Here is a 14,168-nt window from a genome sequence, read left to right on the forward strand (position 1 = left end):
GGATGGCTTCACACGACAGGGAAGTCGTTACTCTGAGCAGCTAGAGCTCCAGCAAGCCCTCTATTAAACAGGGATTTGTCTCTAGGAAGATAAGCTCTGACATCTCTCCATCATGGTTACAGAGATCTGTTTAAAGCACTTTTTCACAGGACAGACACTCTTTCAAATATTAAATACAGGTCTTCATATTTTACATCCTTATCTCACCTCCTCCTTGCCCTGTTGCCCCAATTTCTTCCTCTCATCCAGAGTAGACACCTTCTCTAGTCCCTTTAGCTACCTGACACATCAGGCCACCTCTTAGTATCCTTGACTGATTATCTGTATCCCCATAAGCATGACACTCAGCAAAATGACCAAGAAAGTCCAGTGTGCACTATTTTTTAAGATAGATTTACCATTAAAGGACTTTATCTTAAAAAGAACATGTAATATAATTAAAAGATACACATTTTAAAGCATATTTTCATTAAAGATTAATAAAAGATGAAAGCCTAACTTTTAAAGATTATTTTAAAGAACTTTAAACACAACAAATAATACTACAAAAAATTCATTTTCATTCACAATCAGCCTTTGCTAACCTTAAGCTAGACTTAAAAAAAAAAAAAAAATGAAGTGACTCACCTAAATGAAAAAGCAATATAATCCAGACAGGAATTGAAACTGCTCTCAAGTAGCGTTCAGTGCTTGAATTCCACTTCAATGAAACAGTCAACACATAGCCAACTACCAAGGTCCAGATCTTAAATAAATGAAATATAGACACAGCTGTAAAATAGACATGTGAAAATGAACATAGAATTTATAAAACATTTGCAAGAACTTGTATCCCATGAGTGCTCTGGACACAGCATAGAGAAGGTTGGTGGAGCTAACTAGGTCCTCCTCCTCTGTTTAGAGAAACTGTTTTGAAACAAACAGGCATTTGAAATTTCATGTAGCGATATTTAAGGATTTGACAACTATATAACATTTTAAGACACTAAAGTTCAAAACCCATTCTATGCGTAAAATACTCTAAATATTCTATTTAAAGCCCAATCTTGTTGAATTTCTATCAATTAATGTTTATAAAAGCAAAAGGGGAAAAAAAAACCTTTTTAAAAGGATCAGACTAAAAAAAGTCTATTTCAGTCTTGTTGTTTATGTTTTATGCTTGTTTTCTATGTTTTTTTGTTTGTTTTTTGGTACTGGGGATTGAATCCAGGGCCTTTGCATTGAGCTACATCCTCAACCCTTTTAAAAATTATTTTTCATTTGAGACAGAATCTCAGCAAGTTGCTAAATAGCCCAGGAGAGACTAAAACAAGATCGTCCTGCCTCAGCTTCCCAGAGGCCTGGAATTAGAGACATGAGCCACCATATTCAGCTAAAATATGCTTGTTACTGTAAAAGAAAAAAAAATAAAGCTAGAGAGAAAGTAGTTACTGAAGTGTGCCCTTTTTGCAATTATCTAGGTAACAACAGGGTAAGACCCTAACCCAGAGTTAAAGACTCCAGCTGAAGGAGTGTGCCAGAAGAAAAGTTACTACAGGAAGAAATAACAAAACATGACAATAGAAGACCCAGCCAGCCTTTCCTTAATTCTCCCTCCCTATACTAAAGTTAAATAGGTAGCACTTAAGAAACATCACAAGAAAGCAGTGCAATCTACACAGAAAGTCATATTCTAACAGAATTATTTACAAAAGGTGGAATATCTAATCCAGAACAAATCCAAGCACCAATCAAGAATTTAGTAAGAATGTAAAATTCAAGTTTGACATGAACTTTGACGAGGGGGGGGGGCAAATTAAGACAAGAAAAGAACTTTAAGATATATTTTAGAGGGCTGGGGATTTAGCTCAGCGGTTCGGCGGCCTGCCTTGCAAGCGCAAGGACCCGAGTTCAATCCCCGGTACCAAAAAATAAAAATAAAAATAAAAAAATAAAAAGATATACTTTAGAGCATGAAGAAAAAAACTAATAGTATTACTACAAAAGACAAGGAAAAAAATCCTGCTACATTATTGTGGTCACACTTATCAATAAAAATAATCTCTGGGTTTTAAAAATGTTTATAGTTTCTGACTGGAGAATTCAGCTTTGGAATTTATTCTTACAGAACAATGACAGCTTCTAAGAATGCTTTCAGTATAAAGAACTTCGTCAGAATGTGATTTAGAACAGTGAAAACACCTAAAAGGTTGATGGCTGGGAAATGAATAACTATGGCTAATTCATGCAGTAAAATTTTCACAACCATTAAAATTGTTTTTTTAAAAAAGACTACATAGCTTTGAAATTCCTAATATGGTAAAAGTAAAATATAAAAAAATGACACTTTCATATCAAAATGTGAGAATATTAAAATATTTTTCTTCAACTATTAGACAAAATATTAAAGAGCTCTGAAGCCCAAAAATTAATGAGGACAAGGAAAGTGGGATGACAGCCACTTCAAAATAGTTCAGGCTTGCAGAATCAGACAAATTAGCCCTGGAATTCCAAAGGATTTGAGATCTGAGTGTAAAACTCAACAATGATTTGAACACAATAACAGAACACTCATGTAACATCATGTATCGGGCTGTTGTAATACTTTAATTACAGGGTCTAATTTAATCCTCATAACCTCAAAAATTAGTGCTATTGTTCCCAATTCACAGATGAAAAAAATCAAAACTTCAGGGAAATCATCTGCCCAACATCAAAGCTAGCTAGGTAAATGATAAGACTGAATTAAATCTAGGAATCTGGGCCCAACATCTGCTTTCCCAACCATAGAATAAAGACATGTGGGGCTAGAAAAATAGAACCAAAAGCTGCCTCAAATTCCACAAGGAAAGATACCAGTCAGTTTAGAAAACTACAAATGCTTGAAATAAAAAATGATGCTCCATGAATGGATACTCTGCAACCTAATGCCACACAGGGAAGATAAACACTCTCTTAAACACTAAGTAACTTAGATGGAAGACTAGAAGGCATGCTAATCAAACTCACACAGATTACACAACACTGGGAGTAGTCAAGAAAAATTTTGTGACCTGTGATTCACAAAGACATCCTGAAGCTAGAACAATGGCTAATTCAAATAAGATTAATGAAGAGAAACACAAAGTTATGCATTTAGATTAATTCCACTATGCAAGCAGGGACTGGAGGAGGACTTCTAAGCTTCTCAGTTCAGTATGTATCAGAGTATGACAGGCCTAGGTACGATGTACAATACTCCTATCACGTAAAGAGATGACTTCAATGAAGCCTGCACAACCAAACTACATGAGCAATAAAATCCAAGCTGGGAAATGGAAATCATAATACATGATAAAGACATAGCAGGGTCGGGGACACTGTTTAGCATGGAAGAGAAGGGAAAATCAAGATTTCATAAGTATTTTCACATGGTTGGCAAAAATGTCACCTAGAAGAGGACTGAAACTTAAGTTTTGTGATTCTGACACAGAAATAACAGGTGGGAATTAAGAACAATACATTCCAGCTTAATATTCACTAATAAACAATAGCTGTCTAAAAATAGAATACACTTTGCTAACAAATAATAGCTATCTAAAAATAGAATAAACTAAATCACTAAAGGTATCTGAACAACTGCTGACCACAATTTAGGGATGACAGAGTAGGAAAGTCTGCCTTCAGCATAAAGATGAACTAGAAAACATATATAGCCTTCAGAGTTTAAAACTATGATTCTTTTAAACCCATCTCCAGAGGGTTTTTTCTTTCCTTTTTATTTTGTTTTGCCTTATCTATACTTAACCAGGAATTAGTACCACTTGCAGACAGAGGCAAATAAGAGACTGCATACTTGAGATTCTTTAAACTGATAGCCCAAAGAGAACCATGCATTTTTATCTAGTAAATTTGAAACTCGCAGACTACCTGATCTTAGTTTAAAATAAGTAATCATTAAATACATTCTCCAATTCTATCCTCAGGAATGTTTACCCATGAAGCATGGATCGAAATTAAAATATTCACTAACAGCTCACAATATAAAACGACCTAAATGTCATTTAATAGGGTACTGTTTAAACAATGGTATCACCAAAAACGGATACTTACACTTTCAAAAGTGTAATGAATATCTAGGTTGAAAAACACAGTGTAAAGTTATGCTTGTATAAGTTTATAATAGTGAAAATACACTCCACAAAAAATGCTAAATAATCATCTCTGGGTAGTTGTATTTCAAGGGGTAATTTGCTTCTTTATGCTTTTTTTTTTATAAGTACTGAATTTACTCTTAATGGAATATAATATCCTTATAAAGAGAAAAAATATTTCCAACTTTTTAAAAATTGGCTTATGGGTTTTAAAAAATAGTTGAATATTTTCTATGAATCAGAGACGATTCACAGAAGAAATATTAGTTCAAGGATATACCTATTTTTAAAAACCCTTACGAGTTTATACTGAACAATTAGCAATGGTTAAAAATGTTTATGAGTACTTTAATATAAATCAAAGTAAGAAAATGTGTCAGAAACATTTTCTACCCTGGCATGGCGGTGCATACCTATAATTCCAGCCCTCAAGAGGCTGAGGAAGGACAACTGCTGCCAAGTTCAAGGGTAGCCTAGGCTACATAGGAATACTCTATCTCAAAAAAGTCAAATGAAATACTTTCTAAAAGATATCCAAAAAAAAGTATTTATATGACAGCAGTATTAAAAAGTATTATCTATAAGCACTAATTAGAAAAGAAGTCCATAATACAAGGATAAATGAAAGAGCAAGGTGCAGAATTATATGCATGATATCCCATTTTTGTTTAAAAATATAGAAACTCTGTTCACATAAGCACAGAAACAAGCTTAAGAGGCTAGACATCAGTTAACAATAGTAACATCTGCACAGCAGGAATGGTGGCAGGGAACGATTTCTTTACCACACAAACTTCCATGCTGCTCAAATTCTCTTTTGTAAAACAACCATGTTTTACTTCAGTCAGCTTTTGAAATCACAAACAGTCCTTAAAATAACAAGAAAAATAAATATTTGTATATTCACATCTCATGCACAGTTTTTTTCTTTTTGTTTTATAGTGCTAGGTATCAAACCCAGGGCCTCACGTGTCAGGTAAGTGATCTACCCATGAGCTACAACCCCAGCCCCAAAACACAATTTCTAGTCTCAAATCCCTCCAGAGTTTCTTATTCTTAGTCCTTCATTAACACAGAAGACTGGAGCTAATAAGTCAACTTTATATAGAGTCCAGCAAAAAAATGTATACACACTTCAGGAAAAGAAAAATAGCATGACGTTTTTTTCAACAGATGGCATTAGCCTAATATGGGGCACCTTAGAGGATGTTGAACATCACAGAAAACCTACTATACTGCTGTCCCTTAGGAAAGAAAATGAAAATGCACATGCAGCAATCCCAACAACCAAGCTTACCCAAGCAACAGTTTACTGTACTAATAAATGTCTGGAAGCTAATGTCATCACTTTGAGCATCTCTCATAATTCTAGAGACCAAAGGTAACTTGTATCAATATCATGACATCTCAATACACCTAATATTAAAATATTTACACATAATTCTTCTTTTCCGATAGTGCGTATACATTTTGGGGGGGGACTCTACATATATATGTTCAGTCTCTGAGCAAACCCATTCGTGTGTGAATTTTCTTCCAAGCATAAACCAAGCATAAAGCCACAGTTAGATAACAGGTCATACTTTCCCAAATTCATTCATTTCATTTATTTATTTATTTTCTGGTACCAGGGATTAAACTCAGGACCTTGAACTGGCAGGGGCTGGCACCAGCATCACTGAGCTAAATCCCACCCCTGTAAATTTATTTTCTTCAATAGAATGGGTTCTTTTCAAAATATATAATCCATGGTCATTTTACAGCACCAATGTGCTAAACACTATAATTAAAGACGACACAGAATTTGACATATCAGTGCATAAAACAGAAACTCTGCCTTTTTAGACTATTATGTTATTTATTGTTATTGGGCATAAACTGGGAAAATTTGCATATGTTTGCAGAACACTTTCCCAAGTCTTTTCCAGAGAGAATAAAACAACAGATTTCCTTCAAGTTATGGAGGCACAGCCCTAAATCACTAGACAACTGTTTCAAGTAGTTTACTCTCCTTTAAAGCAGCTTAACTTTAATCTGAAAAATATTCTTTTTCGTCACATGGCAATTTAAGAGTCAAGAATTTTACAATCAAAATCTTTAATTGTGAAAGGCACTAATCTCTGGAAACTTCTCACCGTTGCCAGGTAAGCAGAAGCAAACCTAAAAAGGGTTTAGAAGTGGCCTGCAGTAGATCCAAAAGGCTGGCTAATGTGCATTTCCTAAGGACCTCTTGTGATCTTGTAAGACAGAACATCAAAGAAACTTATACAATGTCCCACCAACCCCTCACTTTACACAACTGGGGTTTAGTGGCTCAGCGAAGGACTTCGGTCTGTCCCAGGTCACAAGGCAAGTTACTAACAAGTTTGTAACTTAGTTTTCTGATCTTTCAGCCACTCTTCTCCCTCATGCCTCCTTATAAAGATGGAAATAATGAGATCAGAGACCACAGAGAAAACAAACCTATTACTATTGTTGAAAGTGTTCATGGTTTTCAATTTTTTCTAAAAACTCTAGATAAAAGAGGAGAAGAGATCAGAACACTCTCAGCAGAAGAAAATGGTAGAATCAGATTTACCTTGCCTGACTCTACAACATAAAGAGAGGCCAAGGGCTGAATCACATGGAGAGATGACTTTTTTAAAACACAACACACGATTTTCCAAAGAAATCCTAACTTAGGACAACATTCCAATATATTTGAAGTTGCTGAAAAAGAATTACTGGTACCATAAAGGATTAGTCTTTCATTCATAAGTAGGATGGAGTGTTAGGAGGAAAGTGGAGTCAAGGAAAAAAGCTGAAGTAATCCAAGGAGAAGTGAAGAGAAACACAGCTGCAAGGATAAACCACTGGCAAAAGGAAATACAGCTACTGTGGACACTACACAGGAAAAGTGGAGAGGACCTGAAAAAGCTCTACAGATACAAGGATAAAAAGAGAGATGGCTTCATTTCTAGATAATTAGAATCCCAAGGCCTTTGAGGGAACAGCTAAGTTAGTACAATCCCAATATTTGTCCTGATAACTAAAATCAGCTTATATTTTAAAAACTAAAAACCTTAAACACAATGTACTGGGGGGAAACTTTTTAAAATCCTTATGAAGATGATCCAGTGACTGACATTTACTAATAGCATGAAAGATCCAACTCTAACTTAGTTTTCTAATATTAAAATCCCTCCCTCCTAGCTGACAAGATTTTTTTGGTGTTGGTTTTTTTTTTTTTTTCTTTTTTCTTTTTTGAGAGAGAGTCTCACTATGTAGCTGAAGATGATTTTTGAACTCTCAATGTAGACCTGGCTGGCCTCAAAATCACAATCCTCCTGTCTCAGCCTTTCTGCATGCCAGGCTTATAGGTGTGGGCTACCGTGCCAGGCTCAAAGGACTGTTCTGAGAAATAAATTACACCCACAGAAAGAACATTAACACATGGCAAGTGTTCAAAAGTTGGATCTTAAATATATCAATCGCCTGCTCAGCAAAATGTCCATATGCTTAAATTTAACTTTTCTCTGTCTTTCTCATCTGACTTCCTTTAGCAGCTGGCTCACATGTACAAGCTGTCCAGAAAGCATAAAGACCACTGCTCTCTAACAGGCAGCCCTGTTTGGTTTCACAATCAATAAAGTGAATCACTAGCTGTGTGACAGATTCTTGGGAGAATGCAGCTCCTATCTGGTAATTAATATTTATCTTTCTATCTAGCGGCTCCATTAAACTATGCTCATATATGGGTTTGGAGGTGTAACTCAGTAGTAGAGCACTGGTTAGCATGCATTAAGGCTTTGGATTCAATCCTCAGCACCTAAATAAACAAATAAAAAATACTGATATATGATCATACACACATTTAAGGCTGAGCTTGCCGCCTTAGCCTAAAAAAACAACAACAAAAACTTCTCACAAAGCCCAGTACATAACAGCATGCTCAGCCAACTTTAAATTTGAACTGAGAAGTGATATTTGATAGAGCAAAAGACAGGAGTTCTAGGGTCAATTATTACTCTACCAGTAATGGCAGGGAAGTCAAAATCTTGCTTAACAGGTAAACAGAAGGGCCTGGGGATTTAGCTCAGTGGTGCTGCCTGACTCAAAAGTGCAAGGTCAAGAGTTCGATCCCCAGTACCAAAATAAACAAACAAAAAAACACGTAAACAAAATTATTCTCCAACTTAATTACGTCAAACTGCATAGAACATTATTACACTGACAAGTGAAATTATTTTCAATAGTATGGCTTTTAAATCCAGGCTTGGTGGCGTCTGGGGAGGCTGATCATGACTTCCAAGCCAGCCTGGGGTACACAGTAAATTCGAGGCCACCCTAAGCTACACAGAGACCATATCTCAAAAAAAAAAAAAACAAAAAACAAAAAACAAAAAACAAATTAGGAAGCACTACTGATGGAACCCAGGGCCTCAGGCACAAAGAAGTACGCTTTACTACTGCACTACATCACTAGCACTATGACACTGTTTACTGATCAACATTTTTAAAATAAATACTCGCTCGTTTTTAACAGCCCCAATGTAGTCAGATAGGAAATGTATCAGTAAGGTTCTACTACATGAAAGTCCTTCCGGTCCTAAATCTCCCTGATTTCCTAAGAATAAATTCAGGGTGATCCAAGCATTACAAATCTACCTCCACCCAACCTGCTGCTGTATTCCAAGTAGAGCAAGAGAGGATGTGCTTCGGTTACTACAGAACAAAAGCAGCTCCCAAAAAGTGGGGAGAGGGAAAAGCTCAGGTGCTCAGCACGCAGGACCTTGAATAAAACACTAAAATGACCTGAAGTGGAAGTAGCACCAGCCTGTGAAGCAATCTTTGTTTTAGGATTTGAGAAAATTGAGTTTGCCTGTCCTTTCTTTTTCTTTGTCCCTAACTAGACCTGCCCTGGTCAGAAGTCACCTTTCTTATCAATAGGAAGGCGAGTTGCACTAGATTCTCAGGCCGGAACAATCTTCCCCTCCGACTAGAGGTTACCCCTAAGCTCCCAAACCCGCGAGATCTGGGGCCTCTCCCAGCAAAGTGCAGCGGCGCTTCTCAGCTGGTTTCCCCCGCAAGAGGGCCTAACAGCAGGCAAGGCTGGTCCAAAATCACACTAGCGACAACTTGCCCAGGTGTGTGTGGGAAGACAGAAAGGGTCACTCGCTCACATCCTCATGGGAGAGGACCCGCAGGACCGCGCCCTAAGGAGCCCGGGGTGCAGGCAGGGGCCAGGGACGCCGCTAACTCACCCACAGGCTGCTGAAGTAGTCCAGCCCGCGGCAGATGAGCACGCCAGCGTGTGCCAGCAGCACCTGCACGCCCAGGTAGCTGCCGAGGCAGTAAAGGCCGTAGAGCAACGGGCCGCCCGCGCCCAGGAAGAGCAGCAAGCGGCGGCGGCGCAGCGCCTGCTCACCCAGGGCCTCTACACCGTAGTCGGCGAAGCAGAGCGGCAGCAGCAGCGCGCCCAGCACGATGGGCGTGTGAGCGCGGTGCAGGCGCTGGAGCCAGTGGCGACCCAGACGCGTCAGCGAGCTCTTGAAAGGGTGCAGGAAGGTTCCGCACAACACGGCCCACAGCAGCGGTCGCAGGAAAGCCTCGAGGATGAAGTAAACCAGCACCGCAGCGCCGCAGCACAGACACACGAACAGCACTGCCCCCGTGTTATAGAAAGCCTGTTTGATGGGCTTGTCAAAACGCAGTGCCAGAGCCGCTGTCCGCGGAGTCTCCCCGCTGCCCAGCCCCGCTGCGGTAGGGGCTCGGGGCTCCCGCCGAGGGGAGCCCCGCGGGCTAGACGCCCGAGGAGAGCAGCTGTGGTCGGCCATCGCGCCTCTGCCGCCGCCGAGAGGCGGTCCTGAGAGCCTGTGAAGAGCGCAGACGAAGCTGGTGAGCGCCGCGCAGCCTTGTGGGAGTAGTAGTTCCCGGCCGTCTGCTGAGCACATGCGAGACTCTCGGGAAACTACCACTCCCAGAGGGCATGGCGTGAGCTCTTCCGTCCCCTTCGCCCATTGGTCGGCCCCCTAGTAAGAAGTTTCTGAGGCCAAGAGCGGAAAAAAATCTTCTCTTCCTTCTTTGGTTGACGTCAACTTCACCGGAGCTGAATCCCCAGAGACTGATCAGGCTGCACATTAGAATTCCGTGAGGAGTACTTCAAAAGATCGATACCCAGATTCTACTGTACTTTACTGATTCATTTAATAAACTCTTTTAAAGTATTCGCTGTGGTGTATTTAACAGAATTTTAAGTAGCGCTCACCAAGAGGCAGTCCCTGTCATAAATACCTCGCTTCTATGAACTCATTTCATCCTCAAAGCCCTACAAACGTTTTATTAACCTCATTTCACAAACAGGAAAAATGAGGCAAAGGAAAGTTAAGTATATGGCCAAGGTCACACTGCAACCAAGTGGCAGAGGAGGGATACAAACTCAGAACTCTATGTAACTATTATCTTCTGTAGGAACTGGTCTTACAAAGGAATCTTTTAAAGCTCCTCGGGAGGATTGTAACCTGCACTATTTGTCAGATTGTAATCTGACAGCTATTTGAGCAGATGTCAGTATGGGAGCAGTCTAAATTCTTCAAAGCGCCCTCTGTCAGAGTCTTAAACTGCCACTCTTTCTTTTGTAGGACTCAGGGGGCCAGGACAATTAAGCCCCCAATCTCCCTGTCCCCTCCATCTCCTCGGGGATGATGATAGTAGTAGTTCTTGCCTGAGAGTTGCTATGAACAAGAAGATCTGAGGGGTGCCGCATGCTTCTGTTTAGCTGTTGGAAAAGTGCTAGGATTCAATTCTGCTACCCATAAAATATCCCAAACATCGTTTTTCTTTTAAAAAATTAAGAAAGAAAACATTTACTGAGCACTCAATATATGAGTGTTCAAACTCTCTGCTATCTCTTTCCTGTTTTCAACAAGTTTTCACTTTAATTTCGAGATGAATTTCATTCCTCTTTTAAATTAAAAAAAAAAAAGACAGGTTCCAGATGTAAAAATTGTTGCTTATTAAGTCTTGGAGACAAAGGCATCCAGTAAATGATATAAAAATTCCTTTCCATCTCATTTACAGGTTTCAAATAACATTTATCCAGGTGGTCTTTGGAAAAAAGTTCAATTCAATAAATGTTTTGCTTCAGTTGTTTCTAGATTTTGCTTTGCTGCTTAACCATCTTTGTGCCAGATCATGATTACAAATTATGGTCAGTGTCCATTTTCACTGGCTCAAGCTCCTATTTTTATAACAAAGCCTCAGTCTCTATCCCAAAAAGCCCTCAGTTTTTCTAAGGAGCTCCAAAGGGAGTGCCTCACTTATGCTCAGAGACTTGAGTCGGCCATCAACCGTCCATGTCACACCATTGCCCAAAACAGCTTCCGGATTCTGGATCTCTGAGAAGCTGCATTTTTTATGTTGCTCACCACCTTGCCATCTTCTTTCTCCAAAAAAAAGTTATTTTATTTATAAGTCAAGTCCTGCCAGTTTCGAATCCTAAAAGTGATATGAAGTCACACTTGCCTTTCTTTATGATGCCTCTCTATACCCTCTGCCTTTGTTTGCTCCCAGCCCTTTGGTTTAATCAGTTTGGGATCTTATTAGAAATTACTATAGCCAGGGTGATTTAAATAAGAGAAATGTATTTCTCATACTTGTGGAAGTCTGGGAGGTTTGAGACCAGGGTACCTGCATGGTTGTGTTCTGGTGAGGGTTCTCTTCCTGGTCCAAATATGGCTGACTTTCTGTAGTGTCCTCACATGGTGGAGGTAAGCACTCTTGTCTCTTCTTCTAAAAGGACTAATCCCACCAGAAGGCTCCACTCACATAACCTAATTACATTCTCCAAAGGCCTCATCTACAAACGCCATCACACTGGGCACTATAGCTTCACCAAATAAATATTGAGGGCATAAAAACATTCAGTCCAGAGAGCCCTTCCTTAAGACTCAGCCTCAGTCCTGCTTTCCTGGTTGTCCCAGTCCAGGTTAGAACCTCTGCTCTAGGTTTGTACCAGACACGAGCATTGACCACAAACTAATGTTAAGGTTGGCTTCCCAAGCAGGCTGTGAGTCCACTGTGGGCAGAAATCAAGAGCAGTTATTCCTAGAGTTCTCTGTACGTAGCTATCTGGTACAGGGATTGGTGGATAAGAATCTTCAATAAATAGTTATTAAATAAATGAATGAGTGCTTCAGGCCGCTAGATGTGGTGTCTTTCCCATTCACTCAAGTTCACTTCAGTTCTCTTACAGCTTATCCCCTGGTCTTGCATCTAGATTAAGCCCTAAGAAATCTCCAAGTTTAATAGAACCTGCGGTTAAGTCTTATAAGTAGGCTACCCACGAAGATACTGCAAAATAAATATCACAGGGTACAACTAGAATGTCAAATAAGGACCAAAGATTTGCGGTTTTGTGGTGAGGACTAGAGTATATATTATTAATACTCTATAATATATATTACTCTATAATGTTGAATGTGGTAGTGCCTGATTCTTTTTATAACGTCCCATTCCAAGAGCTTTTCAACCTAGTCCCAATAGAATCAGCAGCTCAGCTACTACATTTTTCACTTTCTATCCCTCTTATGATTCACAAAGCTCTACAACTAAACTCTTAACTATTCTTAACATATGCAGTAATATGATTTGTCAATGAGGTTCCTAATTTAAATTTTTAGAGCTAGCTATGTGCAATTAACTAGCTGATACACCTGAAATTGGGTTACAGACCTCTATTTACTATACTTGATAAAGGATTAAGTTGAAGCTATAAACATGAGTTTATTTTGTATACTGCTTCTCCACAGTGGTCTTTACCTGACTCTAACAACATGACGCTCCTCTTTGTCACACAAGACTTTCCTCTTTGTTACCCAAGACATGCTGTTAACTTCTCCAAGGTCTATAGGTTCAGAGAGAACTGAGGGAGACTTAAAGTTTGAAAAGATTTAAAACAAAGAAACAGAAAAGCAAAAACGCACCACAGCAAAAGTTTAAGGAATTATAAACTAATTTTAATTACATCAACAGGAAGGAATTCAAACTGTTTGGAGAATTTATATTCGAAAGTTTAAATCTAGATAATATATTCTGACTATAACATAATCTTCTAAAGATAAAAGTATTTATGATGGCAAATGGACAGAACAATCATTTAGGTACCATTTAGAAATATTGCTACAATTATTTTACATAAATAGAAATCCATGTCTTTGTTGGTAATGTACAACATATGTTAGAGTAAAAATTCACATAGACAGGCTTATAAATATACATTTGTATATAATCTCAAAATCAATCACAATTGAACATTAGGTATGCAATTATTATAAAACAAATATAACCCATTAATGTCTATTTAAAGGCATAGTTTTTACAAAATATTATTTACAGACAGTCTCAAAAAAGTATAATACTCCTGGAGCCAGAGTGTTCCAGTATATCAACATGTCAGTGGGAATAAGGCGTATGGGGAAGTAGCATTCGCCTTTCCATGTGACCAGGACATTCTAGGTGATAAAGCTGCAAAGACTCTAGTGACCTGGCTGAATGCCATACCCACCGAGCACCCCAAAACCTGATTACTCTCCAGAAGAATCAAACTGAATGGTTATTCACCCAATGGAACATAGTGAGAGAAAACAAAACTTCACTAAACATCAGTGTATTTTAACCAAAAGAATCCCAAAAGGCTTAATGTAACATATTAATTTTTAGGTGCCAGATATATTTAAAATCACATTAGCTTAACTACATTTTCATGAAAAGAAGCTTACATGCAAGTCATCTGCTAAACATAAAACAGAGAAGAACAACTTGAGACTAAATAATCTTCTAATTAAATAAAGAAACTAACTATGAAGAATATATAGGTTCCATTAATATGCTAGTTATTTGGCCAATATTAGTCATGGTTTCTTAACTAACAGTATAGAAAAATCAAATTTAAAGATGATACTTTATATACATATATAATATATATTGTATATATTATATATGTATATATTTTTTTTTGACAGAGTCTCACTATATAGTTCAGGCTGGCCTTGAACTCTAGGCAATCCTCCTGCTTCA

The 14,168-nt window shown here is 38.4% G+C and overlaps 1 protein-coding gene across 3 annotated transcripts in view; it reads right to left on the bottom strand.

Moving 5' to 3' along the window:
* Nucleotides 1–9,962, bottom strand: part of Tmem245 (transmembrane protein 245) — a 98,746-nt gene extending 88,784 nt beyond the window's left edge. For all 3 annotated transcript variants that reach the window (XM_010639291.2, XM_033758972.1, XM_010639290.2), the window contains exons 1-2: nt 9,356–9,962; nt 628–745 (exon numbers count right to left, since the gene is read on the bottom strand). In XM_010639291.2, the coding sequence (XP_010637593.1) occupies nt 628–745; nt 9,356–9,928 (691 nt within the window). In that variant the 5' untranslated portion in view covers nt 9,929–9,962. The remainder of the gene's footprint in view (nt 1–627; nt 746–9,355) is intronic.
* Nucleotides 9,963–14,168: the final 4,206 nt, after the last annotated feature.

Source organism: Fukomys damarensis, unplaced genomic scaffold (genome assembly GCF_012274545.1).
Source record: "Fukomys damarensis isolate Sample0158 unplaced genomic scaffold, DMR_v1.0_HiC HiC_scaffold_36, whole genome shotgun sequence".
Classification (NCBI taxonomy): Eukaryota; Metazoa; Chordata; class Mammalia; order Rodentia; family Bathyergidae; genus Fukomys; species Fukomys damarensis.